Source organism: Balaenoptera ricei, chromosome 13 (assembly GCF_028023285.1).
Source record: "Balaenoptera ricei isolate mBalRic1 chromosome 13, mBalRic1.hap2, whole genome shotgun sequence".
Lineage (NCBI taxonomy): Eukaryota > Metazoa > Chordata > Mammalia > Artiodactyla > Balaenopteridae > Balaenoptera > Balaenoptera ricei.
Window position 1 is genome coordinate 8,920,976 of NC_082651.1, and position 21,088 is coordinate 8,942,063.

The 21,088-nt window shown below is 36.3% G+C and overlaps 1 protein-coding gene across 7 annotated transcripts in view; it reads left to right on the forward strand.

Moving 5' to 3' along the window:
* Window positions 1-18,589, forward strand: part of TSGA10 (testis specific 10) — a 110,601-nt gene extending 92,012 nt beyond the window's left edge. For 5 of the 7 annotated variants that reach the window (XM_059942743.1, XM_059942737.1, XM_059942740.1 and 2 more), the window contains 4 exons: window positions 1,754-1,956; window positions 3,742-3,846; window positions 4,024-4,173; window positions 9,486-9,553. In XM_059942743.1, coding sequence (XP_059798726.1) covers window positions 1,754-1,956; window positions 3,742-3,846; window positions 4,024-4,173; window positions 9,486-9,510 — 483 coding nt within the window. In that variant the 3' untranslated portion in view covers window positions 9,511-9,553. Of the gene's footprint in view, window positions 1-1,753; window positions 1,957-3,741; window positions 3,847-4,023; window positions 4,174-9,485; window positions 9,554-9,672; window positions 9,706-18,532 lie in introns of those variants that run through there. The other 2 variants (XM_059942739.1, XM_059942738.1) reach the window with 2 other exon arrangements.
* Window positions 18,590-21,088: the final 2,499 nt, after the last annotated feature.

The window sequence follows — 21,088 nt, forward strand, 5'->3', positions numbered from 1 at the left end:
TTATAATAGCCAAAAAGTGTAAATAACTCAAATATTCCTACATCTATGCAAGGGAATATTATTTGGCAATAGAAGTAATGAAGTACTGATACCTGCTAAAACATGGATGACTCTTGAAAACATTACACTAAGTGAAGGAAGGCAATCCCATAAGACCACACACACATTGTATGATTCCATTTATATGAAATGTTCAAAATAAAGCAGATCATAGAGACAGAAAATAGATTAGGGATTGTCTAGGGCTAGTGCTGGGGTAGGGGTGGGGGAATGACTGCTGATGTGTGCTGGGTTTCATTCTGGGATGATGAAAAAGTTCTCACAATAGATTGTGAGATTGTGGTATGATCATACAACTCTGTTAATATACTAAAAACCATTGACTTGTACAATTTAAATGGGCAAGTTGTATGGTATGTGAATTATATTCCAATAAAGCTGTTACCAAAAAAGTGATGCTCCATTTTAGATTCCTGCCAGCAAGGTATATGAGATTGCCATTGCCCATTTTAATGTTAATCAACACAAAAACTAAGAAATTTGCCAGTTTGATAAACTACAACATTGGTTCACCTGAAAGAGATTTTGCTCCCCAGGAAACACTTAGCAATGTCTATAGACATTTTTGACTGTCACAACCAGGGTGGGGGGATGCCATGGGTCCCTGGTAAGTAGAGGCCAGGGATGCTGCTAGACATCCTGTAATGCATAGGGCAGCTCCCTACACCAAATAAGTGTCCAACCCAAAAGATCAGTAGTGCCAAAGTTAAGAAATCCTGGACTAGAAATACCGTCTTGATTTAATTTCTATTTCTTTGATTATTAGTAAGGGTAAGTTATTCTATATGTTTACTAATTAGCTGTATTTTGTACATTTTCCGTTCACATCATTAGTTCATATTTCTCATCAGTTTGTTCATCTTATATTAATAAGATATTAACTATTTACTGAGTTTATTCTCATCTGTTTTTTTTCCTCGTAAATTTTGTTTGTTTATAATGAGTATAAATAGGTTTGTTTTTTCTACAGTCAGACATCATTTTTTAATTGTATCTAGTCTAAAAAGTTCTTCCCCTACCTGCCCGGCCCTTTCCTAATAATTTCATTTTTATTTAACTTTTTTTTCTTAGGGTTTTATCTTTTTACATTTAACTTTTTAAATGCATATATAAATTATTATAATGTGTCTTATGAGATAAGGAATCATTTTTTTCTAAATAATGATGTCTGGTTTTCCTCTTTTTGAAGAAACATTTGGCTTACAGAACGTATTTTAGGCTCAAGATAACCTTCAAAAAGTGAAGTTTTCCACAGGATCATGCAGGAGAGGGAATGTGCAGTTACTCCTTATCTTTCTTAACTATGGAGCGCGATGACATTCCGTCAGGAAGTTAGGTGTTTATAATTCACCCAACTCAGGACAAAGCAGTAGTTACAGATACTACTATGTCAGTCTTGCAGAAATAAATTAAGAAATATCAAAGCTGCAAATGGAAATTGTTTGAAGTTTGAGATTAATAACTCTTTACTTAAATTAATGAACTTTCTGATATTATCAGAGAGTTGGGGAAAGTGATACTCAGTGTGTGTGCATGTGTGTATCCGGTAAGAAGGAGGACACAATTTCTAATCAAGAAATTAAAAGTGGTTGTCAGTTTATAACATAATACAGACATTTTATGAGTCTCTGATAATACATCAGTTAAGTGAACGAATAGGAATAAGTATAGGTATCTTCCTGTTATTGTACAGATGGAGAATGAGTTGGATTCTGCTCGTTCTGAAATAGAACTCCTCAGGAGTCAGATGACAAATGAGAGAATCTCCATGCAGAATCTAGAAGCTTTGCTGGTGGCCAATCGAGACAAAGAATATCAGTCTCAGATAGCACTTCAAGAAAAAGAATCTGAAATTCAGCTTCTTAAAGAACACCTTTGTTTGGCAGAAAACAAAATGTGAGTTGGTTAGCAATATGATAACAAAGTTATATTTCTAAATTTTTGGTACTTTATAGATTAATAGAATTTTAAAGCTGGCATTTAGACAATTTAGTGTCATAATTTGCTATTAATTAAACTGAGGACCCCAAGTATTGTGATTTGTCTAAGATTTAGTACTTATTTCTATTATATGTTTATCTAAATTTATCTAAATTTAAGTTTAACCATCTTTGTTGATTGTTTGGGTATAAATGAACACCTATTGATTTAACATATTGCCTTTAGGAAATAACCAGATTAGAAGAAATTAAGCACTTCTGAAACCAGAAGAATTTTTCTATTTATGGACCCACCTGGTAGTGCTACCGAGTCTTTCCATTTGCCACATGTATTTCCCTATGTACCTATGTACCTGTAAGTGTATACTGGTTATCTGGAAGAACTACTGCATTTACAGAATGCTGAAGACTTCCCCCAGAGCATTGATTTTGACTTTTTTTAATTTCAAGAATCCCTAATACCATTAGCACCTTATTTACAAGACTGGAGGATTAGGTGGAAATGCCTGCCTGCATAGTGAATATTTTATTATTAAACATAGTGAATATTTTATTATTAAAATATTAAACTAATATTTTATTATTAAAATATTTTATTATTAAACTTAATATTTTATTATTAAACTTAATATTTTATTATTAAACTTAATATTTTATTATTAAACTCACCTCTCACAAAACTTCATGGGGATCCTTAGCTTCTGTTCTTATCTGTCCCACCTATAACACTTTTTCATCCAGCCTCAACTCTGCCCTCCCATCTGAGCAGGGGACGTGGGGAAGGACAGGAATCACGGTCTCAGAAATCAGCCACTTGTAGGAGCCCCCGACTGAGCAAAGGCTGCAAAGCCAGGGCCCGTTTCCTTCAGAAACTGATTTTAGGTTGTGGCAGCTGTGATTGAGTCATTCTTTTCAATCACTGCAGCTGGGCTTTTGGGGTACCTTCAACCAGTTCTGCAGGATCATTTCCTCAAGCCGTAGGTGGAAATTGCCTCAGTGAAGTGTGCCGACACTCCCACCTTAAGGGGTACATTCTGTTTTAGACTGGCTGGTGAGTAGTATCAGGTAAGCTTGATAAAGTTGAGTGTTCTTAGTCTCTAAAGTTTAGACTCCAGCAGTCTGTAATGCAGTCCTGAAAGCCAGCAGAGAGGATGGAATGTTCTGTGCAAGCAGCATTCACCTGTGTCATCTGCCTCATGGTAGTGTGCCTTATCACAGGGTTTTTGAGGCAGTGTTTAGCCCTAAGGAAGATCCTGTTAAATTGAAGAGATTTTGTTTTTAACGGTAGATATATCAAATTTCATTACAAGTATATATAAGGCATTTGGTCAATTAAATGTACATATATACACACACATTCATCATGGTGCTAGTGAATTCCAGTATTATATGCACTGGAATACGCACCTAATACCTTAAAGTACACTTGTAAAAATGATCTGCAGTAAATAAGTAATATAGGTAGATAATAGATAATATTACCCCTCTAAACATAGGGAAACTGAGACAGAAAAGGTTTAACTAATTGAATGGGGCTGGGACAGCTTAGGCTTTTAGTAGGCTACTTTGCACATTTACTACATCTAAAGCTGGCATATTTTAGATGCACTAATACATCTATGAAAATGACAATTTTGCTTGGATCCAGCTGAGAAACCATTGCCAACATGGTTTCTTGTACTCTAGGAGTCCTAGCCATATTTTACCTGTAATTAACTGTCACTCACATTCTTTTACACAGGGCCATCCAGAGTAGAGACGTGGCCCAGTTCAGGAACGTCATAACGCAGTTGGAAGCTGATTTAGACATTACCAAGAGACAACTAGGGACAGAGCGCTTTGAAAGGTAAGTGTGTCTCTATGCCACGTTCAGCCTGGAAAGCACTGTTCCTTGGATAACCACAGATTTTGGTTATTTCATGATGCTTAGATTTTAAAGCATGATTTGAACTATAGTTCTACGACAGTGTTAATAATGTCGCTGGATATAAAGTTTAGTAAAAGTCTCACTGTTTTGCTTTAGGGAAAGAGCTGTGCAAGAACTTCGCCGCCAGAATTACTCAAGTAATGCTTATCATTTGAGTTCCACAATAAAGCCAAATGCAAAATGTCACTCACCAGAACGTGCTCACCGTCGATCTCCTGACCGAGGCCTGGATCGATCATTAGAAGAGTAAGTGGTTTAAGGATCCATTCTTCGGGAACCATATAGCAATAAAAACTGAATATCTGAGGGGGTAAGAAAACTCCCTAACAGTCTACCATTAATAGTGCTATTTAAACATCATTACATAATTAGATATGTAGACATAAAAATATTTTGATAATTAGTTTTATATAAATATGTTAAAGAAAGGTCTATTTTATCTAATGTCTACATAAATTATATTTTTAAAATCTGATTTTCTTTTTATTTCTACAACATACAGTTTTTTCATATACTTTCATTAGCAAAATATTGGCTAATTATTACAGCACCATAAAATACATATACTTCAGGAAAATAATAGGCTAATTTTTCAGAGGAAAATATTTTAGATATATTGCTGTATGCCACAAATTTCATAAAAACATTTTTATTTAGAAATAATTTCCAACTTACAAGAAGTTAACTAAAATAATACAAAGAACATCTGTGCAACCTTTTACCCATACTCACTATTATTAAAATTTTACCACATTTGCTTTTTCTGTGTTTATGAGACAACACGTGCTGTCTCATGCACTCACACTCTTGCACTTGTTCCTCCCTCTCTCTCTCTCGCCCTCTCCCCACCGCCCCCAACAGACTTTTTTTTTTTTTTTTTACAATAACTAATACCTCCAGTTTGAACCATCCTCACAGGTTTCTCCCTTGCCTCCTTCCGTTCTGTATTTGTACATCCTTTCTTCTCCAGTGAGAGCCCTGGTTTAACATCAGCACATTTGCTCAACAACAGCAACACAGCAACACAGGTATTCATTTGCTCAACCCCAGAATGCATCTAAAATACTCTCAAAATGTCTTCATCTATGTTACTACAGTAAACAGGCTGTTTACTGTTACTACAGTAAAAAAAGTTCAGAATCTGTTTGCAATTCTTCCTTTCTATCCCCATATGTTACCTTTCCCAAGTCTTGAAGGCATATAGTCAAATACTGTGTTCATAACTTACTTGAAGTAATTCTTTTTTTTCCCCTTTCACTGTGTTTATGGTATACATTTGAAATACATTAGATTCATTTGTTTCAATTTGCTTTCATTTTTCATTTTTGTTGATTATGTTGAGATATCCTAAGAGGAAGAGATGTCTTTCCATTTGTTTATATTTGCTTTGTATCTTTCAGGAATGGCTTGTAGTTTTTTTCTTTATATAGGTTTTGAACATTTCTTGTTAAGTTCATTCCTAAAGATTTTATTATTTTTTGTTGCTATTGTAAACGGGGTTTCCTCCATTCATTGTATCTTCAAAAGATGCTATTTTTGCATGTTAATTTTCTATCACATTACCTTGCTAAATTCTTTTACTGTTTCATTAAGTTTTGTCATTGATTCTTTAGGGGTTTCCAGATATACTATCATGTCATCTGCAAAAAGAGATAATTTTATTTCTTCTTTTCCTGTATGTATCTCTTGAATTGTATTCTCTAGTTGATTGCATTTGCCAGTATCATCAGAATAATGATAAATAGCTGTGGCAAAAGTGGACATTCTTGTTTTAATTCTGACCTGTGGTGAGAATGCCAATGGGGTTTGCCCATTAAGTAAGATACTGGCTTTAGGATTGAGGTTTATATGTTTTATGATATTAAGGAAATACTACTCATTACTATTTTTTCAAGACTTTATTAGGAAAGGATGTTTTTGTCAAGGGCCTTTTTATCATCTATGAAGATATGGTTTTTCTCTTTAGAACTATTAATATGTGAATTATATTAATAGATTTTCAAGTATTGAACCATCTTTGAATTTCTGGCATAGCCCCTACTTGGTCATAGTGTATTATTTTCTTGGTGTTCACTACTATTTCATTTACTTTAGATCTGTGGTGTATCAATATTCGTAAGTGATATTGGTCTGTAATTTTCTCTCTGTGCTATGTCTATCAAGTTTAGATATCAATGTTATATTTGTTTCAAAAAAAGAATTTGAGAATTTTTTGTTTACCTTGCTTTGAAACAATTTATATACTTGGGGATTATTTGATCTCTAAAGATTTGGGTGAGTTTACCTGTCAAACCACATAGCCTTGGTTCTTTTTTTTTGTGGGGTGTACTTCCTTAATAACTTTTTCTATTGCTTCTTTTTTTTTTAAAGCCTTGACACGACTTCTTTTTTTTTAATTTATTAATTAATTAATTTATTTTTGGCTGCGTTGGGTCTTCATTGCTGCACGTGGGCTTTCTCTAGTTGCGGTGAGAAGGGGCTACTTCGTTGCAGTGCGCGGGCTTCTCATTGCTGTGGCTTCTCTTGTTGCAGAGCATGTGCACTAGGTGTGTGGGCTTCACTAGTTGTGGCACACGGGCTCAGTAGTTGTGGCTTGCGGGCTCTAGAGCGCAGGCTCAGTAGTTGTGGTGCACAGGCTTAGTTGCTCTGCGGCATGTGGGATCTTCCCGGACCAGGGCTCGAACCCGTGTCCCCTGCATTGACAGGTGGATTCTTAACCACTGCGCCACCAGGGAACTCCTCTATTGCTTCTTTGGAAATTGGTCTTTTTAAGCTTTCTATCTCTATTTGTCTAAAAGTTATCTAGGTTTTCAGTTATCTAGGTTTTCAAACTTATTTGCACAGAAGTAACCAATGCGATATCTTATAAATTTAAAAATTTCTTCTGTATCAATAGTTATATCCTATTGTCATTTCTCATTTGTATATGTATGTTTCTCCCTTTTTTTGTTGATTACCTTAGCCTATGGTTTGTTTACTTTGTTCATTGCTTCAAAGAACCAGCATTTTGATTTATTGATTTAATCTGTTTTTCTTTCTTATTAATTTCTGTTTTTATTTATATTATTTCCTTCCTTGTGCTTTTTCATTTACTTTGTTGGGTTTTTTTCCCTAGAGTTTTGAGTTAGAAATTTAATTCATTTATTACCATTCTTTCACTTTTATTGATGTAGATATTCAGAGTTATGAATTTTGCTGTGATCACTGCTTTAAATATATCCCATAGATTCTGATATATAGTGTTTTTGTGATCATTATTTTTCAGAAATTCTGTAATTTCTGTTTGTATTCTCACTTTTACCCAAGAGTTATTTGATAGAAAATCTTTTAATTTTCAATGAGAAGAGCTTTTTTGTTTGTTTGTTTTGGTTTCATTTTTAATTCCTAATGTTATTGCATTGTGATCAGAGACTATTGTCTATAATATTTCTATTTTATGGACACTACTGATGTTTTCTTTGTACTTTACTGCATGATCAATTTTTGTGAACAGTTCATGTGCACTTGAGAAGATATATTCTTTCTTATCAGAGTATAGTGTAATATATCTAAAAGATTTGCCTTTTAAATTTTATTTAGTTCTTTTATAATGTCGTTTAATTTTTGTTCACTTGTTTTACTAAGAATGGTTCTTTAAAATCTATTATTAGTATGTTTTTATTTTTTCTTATGTCTCCTATAATTTTGTTTTATATAGGTGGTTTGCTGTTTTATTTGTGGCATAGATATTCTGAACTGTCATATCTTTATTGTGAATGTGGCTTTTATGAAGTGTTATTTTCTGATGCGTTTAATTTTTTTGGAAGGAGGAAGGACTTGACGCCTACTTTGTCTGGTATTAGAGTTACAACTCCTGTTTCCTTATTGTCTCCATTTGCCTGGTAGATCTTTGTCCATCACTTTATTTTTAACTTTTTTGAATCACTGCATTTTAAGTATCTCGCTTTTATATAGTATGGATTTGAGTTTTGCTTTATGAATCATTTTGAAATTTTTTTAAAACAGGTGAGTTAAGCTCCTTCATATTATTGATATAACTGTTAAATTTGGCCTCAACTCAGTCATATCATCTTATGTTATGATAACCGTGTTTACTGTGTGATATTTACTCTATTTGGTTATTCTTCTTTGCTTGTGAACATTTCTTTTGATATTGAAGAAGTTTTGTGTTTTATTATAATGGTAACTTTTCTATTAATACTTTTAATAGTACCCTTAAAGTACCCTATTTTTTTTTTTTAATAAATTTATTTATTTATTTTTGGCTGTGTTGGGTCTTCGTTTCTGTGCGAGGGCTTTCCCCAGTTGCGGCGAGCGGGGGCCCACTCTTCATCGCAGTGTGCGGGCCTTTCACTGTCACGGCCTCTCTTGTTGCAGAGCACAGGCTCCAGACGCGCAGGCTCAGCAGTTGTGGCTCATGGGCCTAGTCGCTCCGTGGCATGTGGGATCTTCCCAGACCAGGGCTCGAACCCATGTCCCCTGCATTGGCAGGCAGACTCTCAACCACTGCGCCACCAGGGAAGCCCAGTACCCTATTTTTTAAATTTTAAGTTTTTGCTGTTAGTTTTAAATGGTATCCTTTGGCTGCCACCTATTATCCAGACAACAGTCAGTGTACTTAATTTACTTTCCCCCAACCACTGATCTGTTTCCTGTTCCTATAGTGTTGCCTTTTCAGGTTGTCATATAAATGGAATCATGTGGTATGCAGTCTGTAGTGGCTGACTTTCACTCAGCACTACATATTTGAGATTTATCCAGCTTGTTGCATGTATCAAATATTATTGGATATTCCTTTTAACTGCTGAGTAATATTCCATTGTGTGACTGTAACACAGTTTTGTTTTGCTTTGTTTTACTTTTTTTTATTTTGAAATGATTACAGCAGTCTCACAGGTAGTTGCAAAAATAGTACAGATAGTCCCACCATATCCTTCCCCCAGCTTCCCCAATGGCAATATCTTACAAACCAGGAAACTGACACTGGCATAATTAACCAGTCGATGGGCCTTATTCAGTTTTCACTAGTTTTTACACACACTTGTGTGTGTGCACAGTTTTTTTACACAGAGAACATATGACGCCACCACAGTCAATGTTCTGAATTGTTCCATCAGCCCCGAGGAGCTCATTCCTTCGTGATACCCTTTTATAATCACAGCCCTCTCGTTCTCCTCCCTATCCCTGAGCAAACACTAATTTCTTCTCCAGCTCTATAATTCTGTCCTTTTGAGAATGTTGTATACATGGAATCACACATGGGATGTCAGTTTTTGAGACTGGTTTCTCTCTCTTAGCACAGTGCCCATGAGATCCATCCAAGTTGTGTGTGTCAATAGTTCATTCTTTTTTATTGTTGAATCCACAGTATTCCATGACATGGATGTATCACAGCTTGTGAAACTGAGTGAAAAAATACATTGTATCTGTTTTCTTTCACCGAAGCTGAGGGAAAAATCCTAAGTCTTACCAAAGTAATATTAGAACACATTTTTTTATTCATCATGAAATCATTGAGTTGAAAATATTAATCTACATATTTTTTTTCTCTCTTATAGGAATCTTTGCTATAGAGATTTCTGACACGTGAAAAGATTCTTCATATCCTTGGGAGAGGTCAGAGTTTCAAATTGATTTTTTTTTTTTTGCTATATGATTGCATTTATCTTTTGAATGCTTGACAATGTTAAATGAATTTATTAACGTTGCGCCTCTGAATCTCTCTTTTCATGTGCCATATCGCAGTGATCTGAGATGACTTATAAAAAACAAAAATGCATATGGCTCTTTCTATCCATACAGTAATAGTGAGTATAAAATCTGCTTACTTCACTATTGAACACTGTTATGTTAACTATCCAGAGTAAATAAAGAAGATTATAAAAAGAGGGAAAAGTGTTTTTACAAAACTGATTTTTTCTTTGTGATTTATGCTTTCATGGCTGGACAAGTTGTGCCACAATAGGCACAGTTTACCAATACTGGCCTGGGACCCCATATTCCATTTTGGAACCAACGTGACATTAACTCTAGGCCATAATCTGACTTCAAAGCAGTAGATAGTACGAGCGTGTCAGGGTTTTTAAATACATAGTGTTGTACCACTAATTAACATACATTTTCTGCAGTTGTTTACCCCTACTATTTTTAGAAAGGTAGGTAATGCTATATCTGTCAAGAATGTAAAAATTAAAAAAAAATCTGTATTTTTAATATGTTTTTCTTTAAAATATTAAAATACTGCAATCAACTTAATTGCCATTTTATTTATTTATTTTTTGCCTGTGGCAGCTGTCTATAATGTAGAGTACCAAGTTCAGTGATGTTTCCTCATTTCCCCTAAATTCTCCTAAATCTCTTAACTTTTCTGTCCATAGACTTTGATTTAATGTTGATATTACAGTCTGAACACTACTGGTAAAAGCTATTTGTACTCTTGCCATTTTAATAATTTTTAAAAAGCCCTGTCATTGATAATATTCATATGATGCAGACAGTGTCTCATTTTATAGAGTCACTATTCATTATGACTACAGTAATGTAGGATAGTGCCCTGATTTAGGTCTTGTTTATGCATTAGCACTCTAATGTTTTTCACCATAAATTTATGCTCTATATTCACTTTACTTTGATTTTTAAAAACCTTGAGGTTTACACAGCTAGTTCAGGACAGTCATTACAGATTGGTTTTAAAAATTGAATAATTAAAAATAAGATGTTATCTTTTAATAAACATGTTACAGAATAATATACAAAAAGTTTTTCTTGCTGGTATTAAATAATATACCAGTAGATATGCAAAATTAACCTCTGCTAGGTAGCAAAGCATCACAATATTTATTTTAGTCTCTCCACCTCCTAGAAGAGCTGATAAGGAGCTGAGTGTCACCTGTTGTGTGCACTTAACATATATTGGGTTTTTTTTTAACTAATTTTTATTGGAGTATAGTTGCTTTACAATGTTGTGTTAGCTTCTACTGCACAGCAAAATGAATCAGCCATACATTATACATATATCCCCTCCCTTTTGGATTTCCTTCCCATTTAGGACACCACAGTGCATTAAGTAGAGTTCCCTGTGCTGTACAGTATGTTCCCCTCAATTGTCTATTTTATACATAGTATCAATAGTGCGTATGTGTCAATCCCAATCTCCCAGTTCCTCCCACCCCATCCCTTTCCCCCTTGGTATCCATACATTTGTTCTCTACCTCTGTGTCTCTATTTCTGCTTTGCAAATAAGGTCATCTATGCCAGTTCTCTAGATTCCACATATATACATTAATATACAATATTTGTTTTTCTCTTTCTGACTTATTTCACTCTGTATGACTCTCTCTGATATTGTAAGTGGAGAGGGCAGTATGAGGGAGAGGGGTGTGACAGAAATAGGAATGAAGTATGTCAGAAAATATTTCCATACTTGATTAAAAGTATACTGTACTTGACTTGTGCCATTAATCGCAGAATACTTAAAAGGAAAATTATATGGTAAGTATAAAGGGGCCAACATTATCCAAAGGTAGAGAACCCTTAAGTGTATTCTATGCTAAAATTCAAAGAAAAGATTATTTCTTATGGTAATATATTTTTTACTTAATTAATTTAATTAATTTGGCTGCATTGGGTCTTTGTTGCTGCGCGTGGGCTTTCTCTAGCTGCGGCAAGTGGGGGCTACTCTTTGTTGTGGTGCGTGGGCTTCTCATTACGGTGGCTTCTCTTGTTGTGGAGCACAGGCTCTAGGCATGTGGGCTTCAGTAGTTGTGGCACACAGGCTCAGTAGTTGTGGCTCAGGAGCTCTAGAGCGCAGGCTCAGTAGTTGTGGTGCACGGACTTAGTTGCTCCATGGCATGTGGGATCTTCCTGGACCAGGGCTCGAACCTGTGTCCCCTGCATTGGAAGGCGGATTCTTAACCACTGTGCCACCAAGGAAGTCCTTATGGTAATATTTAAGAGCATTTATTGTTTAATTTAATTTAATTTTATTTTTTTGTTAGTTTCTGCTTTATAACAAAGTGAATCAGTTATACATATACATATATCCCCATATCTCTTCCCTCTTGCATCTCCCTCCCTCCCACCCTCCCTATCCCACCCCTCTAGGTGGTCACAAAGCACCGAGCTGATCTCCGTGTGCTATGTGGCTGCTTCCCACTAGCTATCTATTTTACATTTGGTAGTGTATATATGTCCATGCCACTCTCTCACTTTCTCCCAGCTTACCCTTCCCCCTCCCCATATCCTCAAGTCCATTCTTTAGTAGTTCTGCGTCTTTATTCCCATCTTCCCCCTAGGTTCTTCATGACCATTTTTTTTTTCTTAGATTCCATATATATGTGTTAGCATACGGTATTTGTTTTTCTCTTTCTGACTTACTTCACTCTGTATGACAGACTCTAGGTCCATCCACCTCACTACAAATAACTCATTTTCATTTCTTTTTATGGCTCAGTAATATTCCATTGTATATATGTGCCCCATCTTCTTTATCCATTCACCTATTGATGGACACTTAGGTTGCGTCCATGTCCTGGCTATTGTAAATAGAGCTGCAATGAACATTGTGGTACATGACTCTTTTTGAATTATGGTTTTCTCAGGGTATATGCCCAGTAGTGGGATTGCTGGGTCGTATGGTAGCTCTATTTTTAGTTTTTTAAGGAACCTCCATACTGTTCTCCACAGTGGCTGTATCAATTTACATTCCCACCAACAGTGCAAGAGGGTTCCCTTTTCTCCACACCCTCTCCAGCATTTATTGTTTGTAGATTTTTTGATGATGGCCATTCTGACCGGTGTGAGATGATATCTCATTGTAGTTTTGATTTGCATTTCTCTAATGATTAATGATGTTGAGCATTCTTTAATGTGTTTGTTGTCAGTCTGTATATATTCTTTGGAGAAATGTCTATTTAGGTCTTCTGCCCATTTTTGATTGGGTTGTTTGTTTTTTTGATACTGAGCTGCATGAGCTGCTTGTATATTTTGGAGATTAATCCATTGTCAGTTGCTTCATTTGCAAATATTTTCTCCCATTCTGAGGGTTGTCTTCACATCTTGTTTATGGTTTCCTTTGCTGTGCAAAAGCTTTTAAGTTTCATTAGGTCGCTTTTGTTTATTTTTGTTTTTATTTCCATTTGTCTAGGAGGTGGGTCAAAAAGGATCTTGCTGTGATTTATGTCATGGAGTGTTCTGCCTATGTTTTCATCTAAGAGTTTAATAGTGTCTGGCATTACATTTAGGTCTTTAATCCATTTTGAGTTTATTTTTGTGTATGGTGTAAGGAAGTGTTCTAATTACATTCTTTTACATGTACCTGTCCAGTTTTCCCAGCACCACTTATTGAAGAGGCTGTCTTTTCTCCACTGTATATTCTTACCTCCTTTATCAAAGATAAGATGACCATATGTGCATGGGTTTATCTCTGGGCTTTCTATCCTGTTCCATTGATCTATATTTCTGTTTTTGTGCCAGTACCATACTGTCTTGATTACTGTAGCTTTGTAGTATAGTCTGAAGTCAGGGAGCCTGATTCCTCCAGCTCCGTTTTTCTTTCTCAAGATTGCTTTGGCTATTCGGGGTCTTTTGTGTTTCCATACAAATTGTGAGATTTTTTTGTTGTTGTTCTGTGAAAAATGCCAGTGGTAGTTTGATAGGGATTGCATTGAATCTGTAGATTGCTTTGGGTAGTATAGTCATTTTCACAATGCTGATTCTTCCAATCCAAGAACATGGTATATCTCTCCATCTATTTGTATCATCTTTATTAAGTACGTTTTTTTTTTGTTTACTTATTTTTATTATTTATTTATTTTTGGCTGTGTTGGGTCTTCGTTTCTGTGCGAGGGCTTTCTCTAGTTGTGGCAAGCGGGGGCCACTCTTCATTGCAACGCGCAGGCCTCTCACTATCGTGGCCTCTCTTGTTGCGGAGCACAGGCTCCAGACGCGCAGGCTCAGTAGTTGTGGCTCACGGGCCCAGTTGCTCCGCGGCATGTGGGATCCTCCCAGACCAGGGCTCGAACCCGTGTCCCCTGCATTAGCAGGCAGATTCTCAACCACCGCGCCACCAGGGAAAGCCCTGTATCATCTTTAATTTCTTTCATCAGTGTCTTATAGTTTTCTGCATACAGGTCTTTTGTCTCCTTAGGTAGGTTTATTCCTAGATACTTTATTCTTTTTGTTGCAGTGGTAAATGTGAGTATTTTCTTAATTTCACTTGCAGATTTTTCATCATTAGTATATAGGAATGCAAGAGATTTCTGTGCATTAATTTTGTATCCTGCTACTTTACCAAATTCATTGATTAGCTCTAGTAGTTTTCTGGTAGCATCTTTAGGATTCTCTATGTATAGTATCATGTCATCTGCAAACAGTGACAGTTTTACTTCTTCTTTTCCAATTTGGATTCCTTTTATTTCTTTTTCTTCTCTGATTGCTGTGGCTAAAACTTCCAAATCTATGTTGAATAATAGTGGTGAGAGTGGGCAACCTTGTCTTGTTCCTGATCTTAGTGGAAATGGTTTCAGTTTTTCACCATTGAGGACGATGTTGGCTGTGGGTTTGTCATATATGGCCTTTATTATGTTGAGGTAAGTTCCCTCTATGCCTACTTTCTGGAGGGTTTTTATCATAAATGGGTGTTGAATTTTGTCAAAAGCTTTCTCTGCATCTATTGAGGTGATCATATGGTTTTTATCCTTCAATTTGTTAATATGGTGTATCACATTGATTGATTTGCATATATTGAAGAATCCTTGCATCCCTGGGATAAACCCCACTTGATCATGGTGTATGATCCTTTTAATGTGCTGTTGGATTCTGTTTGCCAGTATTTTGTTGAGGATTTTTGCATCTATGTTCATCAGTGATATTGGCCTGTAGTTTTCTTTCTTTGTGACATCTTTGTCTGGTTTTGGTATCAGGGTGATGGTGGCCTCGTAGAATGAGTTTGGGAGTGTTCCTCCCTCTGCTATATTTTGGAAGAGTTTGAGAAGGATAGGTGTTAGCTCTTCTCTAAATGTTTGATAGAATAAGCCTGTGAAGCCATCTGGTCCTGGGCTTTTGTTTGTTGGAAGATTTTTAATCACAGTTTCAATTTCAGTGCTTGTTATTGGTCTGTTCATATTTTCTATTTCTTCCTGGTTCATTCTCAGAAGGTTGTGCATTTCTAAGAATTTGTCCATTTCTTCCAGGTTGTCCATTTTATTGGCATATAGTTGCTTGTAGTAATCTCTCACGATCCTTTGTATTTCTGCAATATCAGTTGTTACTTCTCCTTTTTCATTTCTAATTCTATTTATTTGAGTCTTCTCCCCTTTTTTCTTGATGAATCTGGCTAATGGTTTATCAATTTTGTTTATCTTCTCAACGAACCAGCTTTTAGTTTTATTGATCTTTGCTATTGTTTCCTTCATTTCTTTTCATTTCTGATCTGATGTTTATGATTTCTTTCCTTCTGCTAACTTTGGGTTTTTTTGTTCTTCTTTCTCTAATTGCTTTAGGTTTAAGTTTAGGTTGTTTTTTTGAGATGTTTCTTGTTTCTTAAGGTAAGATTGTTTTGCTATCAACTTCCCTCTTAGAAGTGCTTTTGCTGCATCCCATAGGTTTTGGGTCGTCGTGTTTTCATTGTCATTTGTTTCTAGGTATTTTTTGATTTCTTCAGTGATCTCTTGGTTATTAAGTAGTGTATTGTTTAGCCTCCATGTGTTTGTATTTTTTACAGATTGTTTCCTGTAATTGATATCTAGTCTCATAGCATTGTGGTCGGAAAAGGTACTTGAAACGATTTCAATTTTCTTAAATTTACCAAGGCTTTATTTGTGACTCAAGATGTGATCTATCCTGGAGAATGTTCCATGAGCACTTGATAAGAAATTGTATTCTGTTGTTTTTGGATGGAATGTCCTATAAATATCAATTAAGTCCATCTTGTTTAATGTATCATTTAAAGCTTGTGTTTCCTTATTTATTTTCATTTTGGATGATCTGTCCATTGGTGAAAGTGGGGTGTTAAAGTCCCCTACTATGATTGTGTTACTGTCGATTTCCCCTTTTATGGCTGTTAGTATTTGCCTTATGTATTGAGATGCTCCTATGTTGGGTGCATAAATATTGACAATTGTTATATATTCTTCTTGGATTGATCCTTTCATCATTATGTAGTGTCCTTCTTTGTCTCTTGTAATTGTCTTTGTTTTAAAGTCTATTTTGTCTGATATGAGAATTGCTACTCCAGCTTTCTTTTGATTTCCATTTGCATGGAATATCTTTTTCCATCCCCTCACTTTCAGTCTCTATGTGTCCCTAGGTCTGCAGTGGGTCTCTTGTAGACAGCATATATACGGGTCTTGTTTTTGTATCCATTCAGCCAGTCTGTGTCTTTTGGTTGGAGCATTTAATCTATTTACATTTAAGGTAGTTATCGATATGTATGTTCCTATTCCCATTTTCTTAATTGTTTTGGGTTTGTTATCGTAGGTCTTTTTCTTTTCTTGTGTTTCCTGCCTAGAGAAGTTCCTCTAGCATTTGTTGTAATGCTGGTTTGGTGGTGCTGAATTCTCTTAGCTTTTGCTTGTCTGTAAAGGTTTTAATTTGTCCGTCGAATCTGAATGAGATCCTTGCTGGGTAGAATAATCTTGGTTGTAGGTTTTTCCCTTTCATCACTTTAAATATGTCCTGCCACTCCCTTCTGGCTTGGAGAGTTTCTGCTGAAAGATCAGCTGTTAACCTTATGGGGATTCCCTTGTATGTTATTTGTTGTTTCTCCCTTGCTGCTTTTAATATTTTTTCTTTGTATTTAGCTTTTGATAGTTTGATTAATATGTGTCTTGGCGTGTTTCTCCTTGGATTTATCCTGTATTGGACTCTGTGCTTCTGGACTTGATTAACTATTGCCTTTTCCATATTAAGGAAGTTTTCAACTATAGTCTCTTCAAATATTTTCTCAGACCCTTTCTTTTTCTCTTCTTCTTCTGGGACCCCTATAATTCAAATGTTGGTGCATTTAATGTCGTTCCAGAGGTCTCTGAGACTGTCCTCAATTCTTTTCATTTTTTTTTTCTTTATTCTGCTCTGCAGTAGTTATTTCCACTATTTTATCTTCCAGGTCACTTATCCGTTCTTCTACCTCAGTTATTCTGCTATTGATTCCTTCTAGAGAATTTTTAATTTCATTTATTGTGGTGTTCATCACTGTTTGTTTGCTCTTTAGTTCTCCTAGGTCCTTGTTAAATGTTTCTTGTATTTTCTCCATTCTATTTCCAAGATTTTGGATCATCTTTACTATCATTATTCTGAATTCTTTTTCAGGTAGACTGCCTATTTCTTCTTCATTTGTTAGGTCTGGTGGGTTTTTACCTTGCTCCTTCATCTGCTGTGTGTTTCTCTGTCTTCTCGTTTTGCTTAACTTACTGTGTTTGGGGTCTCCTTTTCACAGGCTGCAGGTTCGTAGTTCCCATTGTTTTTGGTGTCTGCCCCAGTGGCTAAGGTTGGTTCAGTGGGTTGTGTAGGCTTCCTGGTGGAGGGGACTAATGCTTGTGTTCTGGTGGATGAGGCTGGATCTTGTCTTTCTGGTGGGCAGGTCCCCATCTGGTGGTGTGTTTTGGGGTGTCTGTGGCCTTATTATGATTTGAGGCAGGCTCTCTGCTAATGGGTGGGGTTGTGTTCCTGTCTTGCTAGTTGTTTGGCATAGGGTGTCCAGGACTGGAGCTTACTGGTCGTTGAGTGGAGCTGGGTCTTAGCGTTTAGATGGAGATCTCTGGGAGATTTTCACCGTTTGATATTACATGGAGCTGGGAGGTCTCTTGTGGACCAATGTCCTGAAGTTGGCTCTCCCACCTCAGAGGCACAGCCCTGATGCCTGGCTGGAGCACCAAGAGCCTGTTATCCACATGGCTTTTGCACCACCCTAGTCTCAAAGCTCCCACTCCTGCTCCTCAGGCCAGGGGCCCATCGCATTTATTGTTTTAAATGAGATTCTAATTGCTTGAGGTAAATGTGTAATAGCCTATTGATATAGTAAAGACACAATACAAAAAATGCAATAAAATACACAATGCAAAAACTATACCAAACATATTCTTTCTTTGATGACAAAGAAATCTCCTGAAAGAGAACTCTCAGTTTTAAAAAGTCATGTTTAGTACAAAACATCCACTCTTGCTGAAGTAAGCGTGTTTTAAAAGAGGATTATTAACCCTCTGAGTTAAATATCTCATAGGCACTGAGTCTGGATGTGTCTAAACTCAATTCAACAATGTTTCCTCCTTGTAGTCTCTGCCCTGGTTTCCCACCATGGAGTCCCACACCAGCCACTATGTCAGACACCTGAACCCCGAGCCCAGATGCCACACCAGGTCACTCCCTTCCCTTCTCACTCCACACATTCTGTCAACTTAAATATCACTTCCTACTATGCAATATTGCTGAAAAAATTAAAGACCTAAATAAGTGGAAAGACATCCTGCATTCATGGATTGGAAGGCTTAATATTCTTAAGAAGAAATATTCTCCCAAACCGTCTTGTGATTAAATACAGTCCTTATCAAAACCCCAATGGAGTTTATTATTATTATTTATTATTTATTTATTTATTTATTTTTTGCAGAAATGGAAAAGCCAGTCCTAAAATTCTTATGGAATTGCAGGGACCCAGAATAGCCCAAGCAGTCTTGAATCAGAAGAACAAAGTTAGAGGATTCATGTTTCCCAATTTCAAATCTTACTGCAAAGCTGCAGTAATCAAAATAGTGTAGTACTGGCATACAGACAGACATAAGGATCAATAGAATAGAATTGGTTTATTCTATTAGTGCAGAAATAAACCCATACATCTATGGTCAATTGATTTTTGACAGGGGTTCCAAGACCATTCAATGGGGAAAGAACAGTCTCTTCAACAAGTGGTGCTGGGGGCTTCCCTGGTGGCACAGTGGTTAAGAATCCACCTGCCAATGCAGGGGACATGGGTTAGAGCCCTGGTCCAGGAAGATCCCACAGGCCGTGGAGCAACTAAGCCTGTGCGCCACAACTACTGAGCCTGCGCTCTAGAGCCCACGTGCCACAACTACTGAAGCCCATGCACCTAGAGCCTGTGCTCGGCAACAAGAGAAGCCACTGCAATGAGAAGCCCACGCACCACAACAAAGAGTAGCCCCCGCTCGCCGCAACTAGAGTGCCCACGCACAGCAATGAAGACCCAACGCAGCCAAAAATAAAATGTAAAGAAAATAAATAAATTTTTTAAAAAAAGCAAAAAAGTGGTGCTGGGACAACTGGATGACCACATGCAAAAGGATGAAGTTGGATCCTGCCACACACCACATGCAAAAATCAACTCAATACGGATCATATACTTAGGTTTAAGTGCTAAAGCTACAGAACTCTTTGAAGGAAACATAGACGCAAACCTTCATGACCTTGTATTTCACAAAGTTTCTTAAATATTGCTAAATGACAAACAACAAAAATAGATAAATTGGGCTTCATCAGAATTAAGAAACCTTGTACATCAAAGGACAGTATCAAGAAAGTGAAAAGCAATCCAAGTAATTTGAGAAAATATTTGCAAATCATATATCTGATAAGGATGTCATATCCAGAATATATATAGAATTTTTACAACTCAACAACAAAAAACAGGTATGCTTTCATACTTCCATCTAATCCATTCTCCACACTGTAATCAAGAAAGAGTTTTAAAACACAAATATGCTTACTTCTCTCTCTCCGCACATGCACGCTGTGAGTACCAAATTTGTCATTAAAGTCCAAGCTCTTCAACATTGCCTTTACAGACCTCTCTGATTTGTTTTTTTTTTATCTCTTCAACTTCATACCTCACCCCCCACCTTACAATTATATATTATAGTTATTCCGAATTGCTTTCAGTACCTTGAACAGTTTATGCTCTTTTATCTCTTGGCCCTTGCACATGCTGTTTCCTCTGCCTGGATCACTCCTTTTCCTCTCTCCTATTCGTCTCCCAGCCTGGAAAATTCTTGTTTGTTTTAACATTGTGTCGGCAGCACCTAGCACGGTGCCTGGCACTGATGTGTGCTTAATATTTATTTCTAAAAATGAAAGTCTTTTTATTTCTTGCTAATTTCTATGTATTCTTCTATTCACTATTAATTTCACTTATCCCATGTCCTCCACTGCATCCTTTTTTTTTTTAACATCTTTATTGGTGTATCCATTGCATTCTTATTGTATCATCTTGTTTGTGTGTCATACCTGCTAGACTGTGAGCTCCATGAAGGCAAGAATAGTCTGATTTATTTATCATGGTACAGACCGTGCCAGACTCATGGTGGCTTGCAGTTGATATATATTTACTGAAAGAATGTAAAGTATAGGTGGTTATGATCATAGGTTCTTAAGTCCCACTGCTTGACTTTACATCATGTTTCTACATAGCTATGTACTTGGGCAAGTTAGCACTTTCTAAAGTGCTAACTTTTTATTTTCCTTCTCTGTAAAAGGTATATTTATAATAGTACCTAACTCAAAATAGAATCATGTGGTTTAACTGAGATAATATATCTAAAGTGCTTAGTTTCAGTACAATGCCAGATGTACGGTAGGTGGTCAGTTGATGATTTGTTGAATTAATAAAGAAATCTATAGGTTTCAGTATCAAGAGAGAAAACTTGCCTGGGGAAAGAGATTTGTTAGTCCTTAGCAGGTAAGAGATAGGAGATCAAACGAATGAAAAACAAGATAGGGAAAATGAAAAGCAGTTTAGGAAGGGAAAGATAAATCATGGTCTACCAGATGGCTCAATTGCAAATAGTACTTCGCAGACATAATAATGTAAACACTGAATATAAATCTAAACAAAATGAATTAATGAGAGAATGAAGGAATGGGAAAGAAGCAATGGGTCATGAAGGCCTTGGAAAGAAATAAAGCTAAATTCTCTTCTTTTGTAGTGGTAAGTCAATAGCTAATGCCTAAAACTGAAAAGTCAAGGAATAGTGATACAAGTTTGTTATTTAGAGAAAGGGATACCAAAACAATCAGCTAAAAGAGGTAAAACTGGTGGCCTCTGGGAGGGGAAAATGCACAGGTGGAAATAAGGCTGGCTGGAGACTTTTGTCTTAATAACCTTGTGGAACTATCTGAATCTTTTATAATTTTGATTAAAATTAAAACAGAATGC